Genomic DNA, 12465 nt, shown 5'->3' on the forward strand with positions numbered 1-12465 from the left:
TATCTAATGCAAAAATGAACTTTCAAAGTGGTAGATTATTTGAGACTTCTTCCTTTGTCCATTATTTGTTAAAAAAAAGAAGAAATTATTGGAGAAAAGTGATTTTACTAATTGAAGTAATTTAACCTAAAATTCTTGTAGAGGATGAAATCAACACTAAATCCGAGAGTATTATCAAAAACATTCCAACATCGCCCAAAGGACGCACTAGAACTGGATCTACCACAGAAATGGCAGTGGATCAACTTCAGGCCAGTGAGAAATTGATTGCAGGTGAGTTATGATAAATTCTAGTGATAAGCATATTTTAGCTTTGGGAATCGGTGAATTTTAATTAAGGTCTGATAATTTTGGATGTACTCAGTAGCCCAAAGGCCCCACCCAATTTTTTTAGGTCACGCCCTTTTCACAAATTAGGGAATCTGTGCTAAATTTCGGACAGCTTGCAATATCGGACACTTATTCTGTTTATCAAAAACCTATAAAATTTAGATTTTTATTTTCTATATAGGCGAAAGAATAATGTGATTTTCTTTTACTTTTCCTAAGAGATTTTCACATGATTGTCACATAATTATGAAGAACGGATAATAAGCGAGCTAATATTTAATAGAAATGTTTAAGTCTCTTAGGAAAACGTGAAGTAAATTCACATTATTCGAAGGCATGAACGTTCGAAGGGAGAGTACTTTCCCCTAAATAAAAATTCACTAGGGGAAGCATTTCAGGTTTCGCACGCATTTCCGCCGTGGTGTCACATATAAGATTAATATTAATATTAAGAAAAGACGGACAGAGAGGTATATATATGCAAAATTTCAAATGGAATATCACGTGTGTTAGAAAGAGTACACTCTAGTGGAGTAATACGATGAGTAAAATATTACTGTTCGTATTAATTGCTTTCTGAATCATATATTTTCCAAGTGTGCCAACTGTGATTCGGTCAGTTTTCGAGCGAAACACAAAAGAGAGGCAAGATAAAACACTTGCTATCTTTTTTTTTGGCATTCTCGCAGTTCAGAAAGTATTAATCTTAATATTAATCTTATATGTGACATGGTCATGGGTTCGAAGACCTCATATTTTCCCCACATTTCTTTAGGGTCAATGTACCAAATTTCGTCCACTTCTTTTGTTCCTCATTATATTGAAAATAATTCATTTAGCCCATTCCTTACCATGGTATTATACATCATACGCAAATTGAGTGATTTTAGATGATTTATTCCAGGGCAATTGATATTAAAATTTCTGTCGAGAATGGATTTTTAGTTACTTTAGTCCTTCAATTACTTGGAAAAAAAAGGCCCGACAGAGATGGGAATACATTTTGTTGTTCTTTTCTCGCTTCGCGTGAAGTCATGCAAAAATATTTCTCAAAATGGCGGACGGAAAATGCGTCATCCCGTCGAATTTGTTAAAATTGGCCTTCATCCTCTTTCCTGATTTGAATTCTGGTTGCCAATGTGTTTTCTTGGAGAGTTACTTTATCTAAATCAATAGAATTTGTACACTAAGAAAAAACCTAAAAAGTTCAACTCTATGGCAGAGTTGAATTCTACGAATATCGATGTAATTGTTACTGTTTTTCGTTGTAAATTTTAGTAAATAGAGTTGAAACAACTCTTCGTGCGAGTTGAATTAATTCGTCGGATATCAATGTAATTATTACTCTTTTTCGATGTAAAATTTCATCTCGACTGAAGTATATGCTTACGTGTTTTCATTTTAAGAATATACTTCAGTCAAGAAGATTTTCGTGTGACAAAGTTCATATGGAACATCAACTAGTAATATGCCTAACAGTGTTTCATGAAGACATGTGCGTGCATCATACGTGATATTTCGCTCGGAATATAGGGAACTTGATTTAGGATTTGAATTGAAAGAGTTATTTTAACTCCAAAAAAGATTTTTTTTAACTCTTGGATCGAGTTACTTTAACTCTTAAAACGAGTTATTTTCAGTCCTAAAAAGAGTTAGGGTAAGTGTGCCAAATTTCGGCATAGTTGCATGCAAGCCTCAAAGTCTCAAGTTTAAAATGTAATATTTTAAATTCAAATTGATTTTTTTTATTCTTTCTTCTTAAAGAGTGTTGCTTGGAACCTTTTAAAGAGTTTACCGTCTTCATTTACTCTAAAATCATTCTTAAGACATTTTAAAATGAATAAAAATATAGACATTGCTTTGGTGCCCTATTTCGGCCACCTTCATTCTCATAGTTCCTTGCCCTTCGGGAATTCTTCCAATATCTTTTTCACGTGATCTCGTTTGTCGAAGCTACATTTTTTGTTATTCTTTTTCGTTGTATAATGTCTAGAGTACGTAAAATCTAAAAGTTCATGGAAATTCGAGGAACAAAAAAGGTGGCCGAAATTGCAAGCTGGCCGGAATTTGGCACACTTACCCTATTTACACTCTTTTGTCATGTAAATTTTAAGAAAAGAAAGTTAAAACAACTTTTCCGAATATTACACCAAAATAGAAGTAAAATCAACTCTAAAATATAGTTAATCGAAAATCACAACGGAAAAGAGTCAGTTCAACATCGATTCGAGTAAGTTTTACTCGATTATTTTTCTGAGTGTAATGAATTAATGTACAGAATTTAAATTCAGTGACCGTTAAGACACGTGTTTAAGAACGTTATCAATCAGAAGATCGATATGTTTATAAAATATGTATTTGAAATTTATAAAAAAAAATGCTGTTTCAAAAAAATATGACTAGGGGCGTGGTCTATTTTATTAAACTCCGCCCAAAATTAAATTGGTACTGAATAATTTAATTTTCTTGTTCATACGGAATTGTTGTATCCCCTTGGTAGGGTAAATTAAGCTATAATTCAAAACCTGCTCCAAATGGAAATTTTTCGCTACTCCAAATGGAAACGTCATTGTTTTCACCATAAATACAGTTACTAAATTATTATGCTTATATATTTTCTATACCACAGTTTCATTATTTAGTTAAATTTTCTCCAAATAAGGCGAAAATCCATTCATATTCACAAATTTTAATTTGTTAATTTCTCAGAAAAATTAAAAGTGTACCTTTTCGCCATCGAATTTTTCATCGATCGACCATGTTTTCCAAAGAAAAACACAATAAAGTGACTGTTATTTATTCGTTTTGTTTAACATTTATGTCATATTTCTGGCTAATTTTAGTTCAATTAAGTGCTAAGCTTTATTGTTAATGGTACATGAAGTTTTCAAGTGAAATAATTACCTATTTCGTGAACAAAAAGGGTTTTTTGTGAAGTGTCTGCAAATGCTTCAATAGGAAGCTCCGGAAATATGATTTTTTGGAGAGATTTTCTTATTGTTTTGGATGGGAAAGGAGAAAAGACCAGGAATAAGAACAAATCACAGCGAACAGACTGGGATTTTTTACATGGTCATTGCTTTTTTACGCCTTCATTGCTTTTTTACACGTGGAAAAAATATTCAAAAAATTGCGGCACTAAACCAATTTTTGCACCAATTTGATGTTTTTCCGTTCTCTGAGACAATATTCTTTAATAAGAAAATGATTTAGGGTAAGTGTGCCAAATTTCGGCATAGTTGCATGCAAGCTTCAAAGTCTCAAGTTTGAAATGTAGTATTTTAAATACAAATTGATTTTTTTTTAATTCTTTCTTCTGAAAGAGTTCTGCTTGGAAACTTGTAAAGAGTTTACCGTCTTTATTTACTCTAAAATCATTCTTAATACATTTTAAAATGAATAAAAATATAGACATAGCTTTGGTACCCTATTTCGGCCACCTTCATTCTCATAGTTCCTTGCCCTTCGGGAATTCTTCCAATATCTTTTTCACGTTATCTTGTTTGTCGAAGCTACATTTTTTGTTATTGTTTTGCATTGTATACTCTCTAGAATACGTAAAATCTAAAAGTTCATGGAAATTCGAGGAACAAAAAAGGTGGCCGAAATTGCAAGCTGGCCGGAATTTGGCACACTTTACCCTATTAATAAAATTTGTCAAATGTAAAATCCTCGAATTAAGAGCAAAAAGCAATTGACCGGTCAACTGCTCTTTGCTCTTTTCTCAAGGTACTTATAATCGGAAAATTTTACAAATATATCATTTTCTTTTTAAAGAATATTGTCTCATAAGGCGTAAAAATATCAAATTAGTGCAAAAATTGGTTTAGTGCCTCAATTTTTTGATTATTTGTTCCACGTAGAAAAGCCAAGTCTGTTCGCTGTGAATGCTGCACTCAAGGAAGGTTTTGGAAGCCTTTCGTTACGGTTTCAGTTACACTGTTTGTCTCCAATTAGAAACTATCCCTTGTCTCCATTTGGATTAATATGTTTCCAATAGAAGCATTTTACGCTCGCGTTTTTTTTCTTGTATTTAGGAAGTTTTCAAATTATATCTAAAGAATTTTCACTAAACAGTAACATTCTAGAAGAGTCAAGAAGCAAATTTATGTAGGGTAAGTGTGCCAAATTTCGGCATAGTTGGATGCAAGCGCCAAAGTCTCAAGTTTGAAATGTAATATCTTTAGGGGAAGTGCTTATAATTTTGGACAGTCTGCATATAAGCATCGATATCCTAAGTTTGAAGTGCCATATTTTCAATACTAATTGACTTTTCTTGTTACTCTCTTTTCAGAAGGATTGTTTAGAAACTTGGCAAGCTATTTATCATCTCATTTTTACTAAAATTATTTTTAATACGTTTAAAAATGAATTGATATGTAGAGGTGAATTTGACTCTTATTTTGGACAACTTGGTTATTAATTTTTACAACTTGTCTGTAAATTTGGACAGATAATCCGCCTCAACAGGATGCCCATTGTTCTTCATTTTATGAACCAATCTTACCAAGTCCTCTTCCTGGTCATGTAAGGGAAACGTGGAATGTCACGAGACGCCCAGAAACTTTCCATATCATTCATTAAAGTGAGTTGACTTCGGTACTCCAAGTACGTGCGGATTCGCTCATTCCCTGCCCTTTCCGGGAGCCTTTCAAGGCATTTCTCACTGCATCTCTTTCGTAGAGATGATGCTCCTTCATTTCTCCAGGCATTTGTCCAACCTAGTCATCACAAAAGCTAAAACTTCACGAAATTTCGTGAGAAAAACACCTGTCCAAAATAAGAATCATCACCTCACTGGTGAATGTCTTAAAAAATTTCCCATTTTTCACACGAAAAATATAATTCACAAGGCAAATCTCACTTCAGGTCAAATGTACAAATCATCAGTAACGTGAATCAACACAATATTCAATGAATATTCAATAATATCACTCAAAAACAGCGAACAAACTTTGTTAGTACTTCACCAAAACTAAATAAGACTGAAGTAAGCCACGAAGTTCTGTCATATTTCTCGTAAGCAATTGCTCACACTGAATTTTCAACAAAGCAATTTCAACTCAAATCATATTCAAATTTTAACGTATTTAGTGTTAAAATCTTCCAAAAAGAACAAATATTTAGATAGAATTCATTATTCATCAAATATTGGAATAAAAATCCATCATTTTAATCAATTTATTTATAGTGTCCAATGTTATCCTCATAGTGTCCAAAATAAGAAACTGGACAAAATTAGAAGCATTTCCCCTAATAGAAATTGATTTCTTTATTCCTTCTACTTAAGGAGTGTTGCTTAGAACCTTGTACACAGCTTATCGTCTTTATTTACTCTGAAAATCATTCTTATAGATTTTAAAATGAATAAAAATGTAGACATAACTTTGGTGCCCTATTTCGGCCACCTTCATTCTCATAGTTCCTTGCCCTTCGGGAATTCTTGCAATGCCTTTTTCACGTCATCTTGTTTGTCGAAGCTACATTTTTTGTTATTCTTTTGCATTGTATAATCTCTAGAGTATGTAAAAACTAAAAATTCATGGAAATTCGAGGAACAAAAAATGTGGCCGAAATTGCAAGCTGGCCGGAATTTGCCACACTTACCCTAATTCTCTTCAGAAAAAATATGAACTTAAATGTGTTGAATCTTCTGTCAAAGTTAAAGCGGCTGGAAATGGTTTTAAATTAGGACATTTACCCTAATTATGAAAAAATCGTGAATTTCAATTTAAATCATTCATGAGATTGATTCATTTTTGTGGGCGGGGCCTAATTACCTCCGGGTCTGAAATTGAGAAATGATTGGTTCTGTACTTTGTCAACAGAACTCAATGAGACTTGGGAGGAGAAATTAAAGCGTACAGAGCAGATTCGTCTGCAGCGTGAGGCAGTTTTTGCCGAAATGGGTGTGGCTGTGAAGGAGGATGGAAATACAGTTGGAGTCTTTTCGCCAAAAATGACTCCACATCTTGTGAATTTGAATGAAGATCCAACTCTGTCAGAGTGTCTTCTGTACTACATCAAAGATGGCATAACACGCCTGGGGACAGCTGAAGCTAATCTTCCGCAGGATATTCAGCTGTCCGGACCGTATATCCTTAAGGAGCATGTGATGTTCGAAAATAGAAGTGGAGTTGTGACATTGGTGCCTCACAAAGATGCCCTGGTGTATCTCAATGGGCGCAAGTTGACTGAACCCGAGGTGCTAACAACGGGCTCGAGGGTTATTCTGGGCAAGAATCACGTGTTCCGCTTTACCCATCCGGAGCAAGCCAGGGAGATTCGAGAGAAGGCAGTGACTGAGACTCCGGGTAATGGGGAGACAGTTGATTGGAATTTTGCACAGTGCGAATTGCTGGAGAAGCAGGGAATTGATCTGAAGGCGGAAATGGAGAAGCGACTTATTGCCCTGGAGGAACAGTTCAAACGGGAGAAGTTACAGGCTGATCAGGAATTTGAGGAGCAGCGCAAATCCTACGAAGCACGGATTGATGCATTGCAGAAGCAAGTGGAGGAGCAATCGATGACAATGTCAATGTACAGTAGCTACACTCCAGAAGATTTTCATCCCGAAGAGGATATTTTTGGTAAGTTTTTCAGTGAGGAAGCTTTAATTTTTCAGGATGGAATTTTGCTTGCGAAATTGCAGAGGAGCCTAATACCTTGCCTAACCTTTCAGTGAATCCCTTATTTGAGTCCTGCTGGACTGCCCGGGAGGCTGGATTGGCAGCCTGGGCATTTAGGAAGTGGCGCATTCACCAATTTACATCTCTGAGAGATGATCTCTGGGGAAATGCAATTTTCCTCAAGGAGGCAAATGCCATTTCTGTGGAACTGAAGAAAAAAGTTCAGTTCCAATTTACACTGCTCACCGACACTCTCTATTCCCCTCTGCCGCCTGAACTGGCGGCCAGCAATCTAGGAGCCATCACTTCTGGCCATGGGAATGAGGATGAATTTGGCGGAATTCCAGCACCAAGGACAATTGTGGCCGTTGAGGTGACGGACACAAAGAATGGAGCCACTCACTATTGGACCTTGGAAAAATTGCGGTAAGTTCAAAAAATAGCTGTTTTTCTTTTAGGTTTCGTTTTTTTTTACCTAACACTTAGGAGTTTTTCTGCAAAGTGCATTTCAATAGAGGTTTTTCTCTTTACTTTTCTTTCCAATATTTTCTCCCTCATATTCTATTTAGTTAATACATTTAATATCCTCAAAGGCAATTATATAAAAGAATTTTTCTGAAAAATCTTAATTAAAAAAAAAACATTAGGGAACTACAATATTTAAATTTAAGGAATACTAAAAAATAATATACTGATTTTTTGGATGTTTAATCGAATACAAAGGAAATGTTAGGGATCTTGCTAAGAACAAGCTTTCTGAAGAAAAAAGAAAAGGGTTAATCTTTCTCCTGAACATTTTTTTTTAGTAGATGGTTGTTCTAATGTGCTTCTGCATTATCGACTCTTCTTTATGTTGGTTCCTGTCTCGATTGTTTTGTAATTTTAGAACACGACGAGGACTGGGGATCACAGTCGAGACAGGAACCAAAGAAAAGTCGATAATGCAGGAACACATTAGAACAGACATGTACTAAAAAAAAAGTTCAGAAGAAAAGACTATCCTTTTTCTTTTTTTTCATTGAAATAACACCATTCCTCCTCCTGATATCCATTGTTCATTTATGATGCATACAGTAAATAATAAAAAAAATTATTACAGATCTAGATCGGCTTTTCCTAGGTGAGATTCTTATTTTAAACCAATTTTTAGTTCATTAAAATCCAGTTTCTCGATTGTGCAAAGAAAATATGATACTCGGAATAGAGATACATTCTAATAGAGAAAGATTCTGAAGCTTCGGATGACGGAAGTTTCGTACCACTCGATTTTTGCCTATGTTTCTTGATAGATCCGATCACATATTTATTTTAACATCTTTTCCTATACTTGATATTTTCTGAATATAGGATAATGAGATGAATTGACTAAGAAAAAAATAGGGGAAAACCAAGAGAAACGATACTTTTCGTAAACAGAAGCTCCGAAAGAAGCCTTTGTAAGAAAAATCATCCCAGGCTTTGCAAAGTGCTCGAACTTGTGAGCATCATTTACGGTTCACTACATTTCAACCGATTTAAACCGATTCATAAATCACTCAAAAGATCCCACACTGAGAGAAATCCGAAAAAGTTAGACTAACATTCTAAAAATGTTAATTTTACCCTGCAGTATTGATTCAAAATCGGTGTAAATATTACTCTTTTTAAGTGTATTGGGGGTTAAATTTACCCTTTTTCTTGTTAATTTTACCCTTAAAAAGGTGTAAAATTGACATTAAAAAATGTTGATATATTTTTACACCTAAAAAGTGTTAAAGTTACGAGAGAAAGAGTTAATCGCACCCTCTTTTTTTTCTCAGTGCACAAAATATTTTTAAGAGTAATCAAATTGATTTTCGCTCAAAAACTACTTACTAGTTCATAACCGATTTATTATCGGAATGATTCATTCATCGGAAATTCCAAGATCTTTCCAACAATCTCAAACATGACCGCATTTTTCTGATATGTGCGTTCTCTAGAACGAAAAAGCACACTGAGAAAAAAATGGGGGTGCGATTAATTTTTTTTTCCTCATAATTTTAACACTTTTTAGGTGTAAAAATATAGTAACATTTTTTAATGTTAATTTTACACCATTTTAAGTGTAAAATTAATATGAAAAAGGGTAACTTTAACCCCTAATACACCTTAAAAGCATAATATTTACACCAATTTCGGATCAATAATGCAGGGTAAAATTAACATTTCTGAAGTGTTATTTTAACTTTTTCGGATTTCTCTCAGTAACTCGAAAATATTCGAAATTGAAATTTCGAAAATCGATTTTTCGATTAATCGGACCTTCGATTAAATCAGATGGATTTGGGGTGTCATAAAGGTTGTAGTACTCCATGACAGCTTTCCAAAACACCTTTTTTTCAGATTCTGGGTATTCCGAAATGGCGAAAGAGGGGATGGGGGGGTAGATCTAACATAACCTACTTCTAGCCACCTATCGATATTTAACCTTTGCCGAAAACCAATTGTCGATATCTCTTTCCATTTGCTCTCCAGAAGTGGTTATACGACGGACGGGAATCGATTTTTATTCGATATTCGTGATCTGTGAGTGTCAAAAAGTGTAAATCCAAAATTTGGGCCCGATCTGACGAGGTCGCATTTCGCCTTGGACCACAAAAGCTGAGATTGTAAAGAATCTCAGCTAACTGCCTTCGTTTATAGTTGTAACTCTATATGCGTTGCTCGCAAGAATTATAGCTTAAGAGCAAAAAAATGTTTTTTTTTAATAGAAAAACATAAAATAGCAATACTTTATGCATTTTATGTCCCCGTCAAATAATTTCGTCAGATATCTTTAAGATTTCTGCAGAAAATATCTACACCTCTGCCGAAAATCTGCCGATAAATCTGTAGATATTCCTACGAATTTTATTTAGGCTTAGGACAAAATTCGTCAGAAATTTTTGCAGATTTTCTGGCGAATCCTGGTGAATACTCTGAAGAATGTCTGTAAAAATTTTTGCCGATTTTCTGTAGATTTTTGCTACATTCCAGACTTTCCAGACAGCTGTGTCTGAAAAGATGGTATATTTTCCATTGAATTTTGTTTGCAAAATTCAATAGAGTGTTTTTCAGCGATATCACAGTGTTTATATAAAAAAAGTATTCTGCGACGCCGTGTTATAAGTGGAAAATAGTGAAGTGAAAACTTTAAGCAGAGTGTCGACCTAAATTTCTTGTTTTTGTATCATTCCATAGCCGATTTTTAAGAAATTAGTATTTTTGCTTGAATCTTTTTACTCATCTAAAATGTTTAATCGGTAATGCTTGTTAAGCAGAGCATACCATTTTCTTTGTAACTTCTACAGTTTCTTGATAAACAACAATATTTTTATTGAGACAATGGAGACTATGCAGATTTCCTATGCAGAAATTCTGCCGAGAATCTGCAGATTTTCGAAAGAATTTCTGCCGAAAATCTACAAATTTTCTACGCAGAAATTCTACCGAAAATCTACAGAATTTCTTTAAATGTACTAGAATATGCTATAACAATTCAAAAAACCTCCGAGTAAAATCGGCAGGTAGAGCAATGATTTGACGGGTCTTTTTGCGCAAACCGCAAGTCGATACCTCTTATCGTTCGGTCTTCAGATTACACATTTTTGACAATTTTCATATTACAGGGGGTCCCGGGACTCACTAATTCCGATATGCCTGATCCTGGGAGTCCCTGTCTTGTTATTATATCCTTTCTACTCCAAGGATTTAATTTAATTTTATTTCAATTTTTGTTACAATACAATGAATTCATACATAATGACTCCGCCGCCACTCATTTTAGATCAGGAAAAATTCATGAAATCGGGATTCACATCCTTTTCTTTCTCCGAGGTTTCGTATATGTCAATCCTACCCTTTCGCACTCTTCTTCTTCTTCTTCTTTCCGACATCACGACAAATTCAATTTAGCTCATACAATTTTGAATGTCAATGTGATAGACAAATGTAAAACGTTTTGAAAAAATAAGAATCGTAATTTTGATTTCATGAAATTTTCCTAATCAAAAAAGTGTTCCGGAGGCATAAGAATCTCACCTAAAATAATAATTTTACCAATCAATGGGAAATTATTTTAAAAAAAAATCACAAATTAGGAAAACAATTAATGAAATTCATCTTAGTTTTATTTAATCATCTTCAATATTTCTCCCGACGACAATTCACTTGAGTTAACAGTTTTTCTTTTTATTAATTTTCTCCGGGAAAAAAATAAAACACACACTATCTTTGTGATTGAAACGAAATCCTAACAAAAAAATAAAACCAAAATGCTAACGAAATGTTTAGCTGTCGCCTTGAATTGATGCGTCAAATTTACAATGCGGAGAGTCCACCGATGGTCAGTGGCCTGGAGACCCCAACCAATGGCCCATGCAAAACCCTTGGTCTGCCACTGTCTCCGGATGAGAATGAGAGAAATGTGGATGTTGGAGGGCAGCAACAGGAACTGCTTCAGTGTCTGGCAGCAGCATGTGCAAATGCATCAAGACTCTCTTTAGCTAATCTCTTGCCATCGAGGTTAGCAAAACACAAATTATCAAAAGAAACTACACTGTAAAGTGACCTACTATATCTTTAATACAGGACAAGTACATTTGTCCCCTTCAAGAAATTATTTTACCACACAGAATATTGTTTATTTTGCTGTTGTATCATCTGTTCTTTTTTTTATTATTATTATTCTCTTGGTTTTGATATGAATTTAATTTGTTTTTTGACCTCCCATGCGCTTCAACAGAGCGCCTCATGCCTTTGAGGATGATTTTCTTTCGATCTTCAGTTTTCTCATGAATTTCTTTTTCATTTTTTCACGATAGAAATAATTGTATAATCATATTATTGTGTATCTCAATAGAGTTGGTAGAATTGTAGTTGAACTTCATTAATTCTTCCTAAAATACCTTTTAAGCTTCTTTGCTATGGCTTTTGAGCATCCAAAACCCCCCCAAAAAGCTTCTCTTATCACAGAGCTTGCGAATGATTGTACGTTGTTAGAGAATCAACGTTTAAATATGTATGAATTGCACAATTTTTTGTTCCATGCAGACAACGGTTGGAATTAATGCGAGAAATGTACCACAATGAGGCTGAATTGAGTCCAACATCTCCCGATTACAATGTCGAGAGTCTCACGGGTGGAGATCCCTTCTACGATCGCTTCCCGTGGTTCCGAATGGTCGGCAGATCATTTGTCTACTTGAGCAATCTCCTCTACCCCGTGCCCCTGGTTCACAAGGTCGCCATTGTTAATGAGAGAGGCGATGTCCGGGGGTACTTGCGAGTTGCCGTGCAGCCAGTTATGGTGAGTCACCTTTTTGGAATTTTATTTGTTTTGAATAGTTTGAACCGTCCCGGAAATTATTGTTACGTTCCTTGAAGTTGAAGGGGTACCCTAGGGACGTAGACTAGACATAGACACTCTGGACCAAAAATAAGGAGACTCTCTCCTTCCCTTTTACCAAAAGCCCTTTATTTAATTTCTACGGGTTTTGTAACTAGA

At 34.7% G+C, this 12465-nt stretch overlaps 1 protein-coding gene across 14 annotated transcripts in view; it reads left to right on the plus strand.

Annotated features, from left to right (window-relative positions):
* LOC129803672 (kinesin-like protein unc-104) overlaps nucleotides 1-12465 on the plus strand; it is a 52801-nt gene that overhangs the window by 24834 nt on the left and 15502 nt on the right. For 7 of the 14 annotated variants that reach the window (XM_055850393.1, XM_055850395.1, XM_055850396.1 and 4 more), the window contains 5 exons: nucleotides 142-273; nucleotides 6159-6920; nucleotides 7013-7385; nucleotides 11253-11483; nucleotides 12012-12267. In XM_055850393.1, the coding sequence (XP_055706368.1) occupies nucleotides 142-273; nucleotides 6159-6920; nucleotides 7013-7385; nucleotides 11253-11483; nucleotides 12012-12267 (1754 nt within the window). The remainder of the gene's footprint in view (nucleotides 1-141; nucleotides 274-6158; nucleotides 6921-7012; nucleotides 7386-11252; nucleotides 11484-12011; nucleotides 12268-12465) is intronic. The other 7 variants (XM_055850399.1, XM_055850402.1, XM_055850405.1 and 4 more) reach the window with 1 other exon arrangement.

Source organism: Phlebotomus papatasi, chromosome 2, assembly GCF_024763615.1.
Source record: "Phlebotomus papatasi isolate M1 chromosome 2, Ppap_2.1, whole genome shotgun sequence".
Taxonomy (NCBI): domain Eukaryota; kingdom Metazoa; phylum Arthropoda; class Insecta; order Diptera; family Psychodidae; genus Phlebotomus; species Phlebotomus papatasi.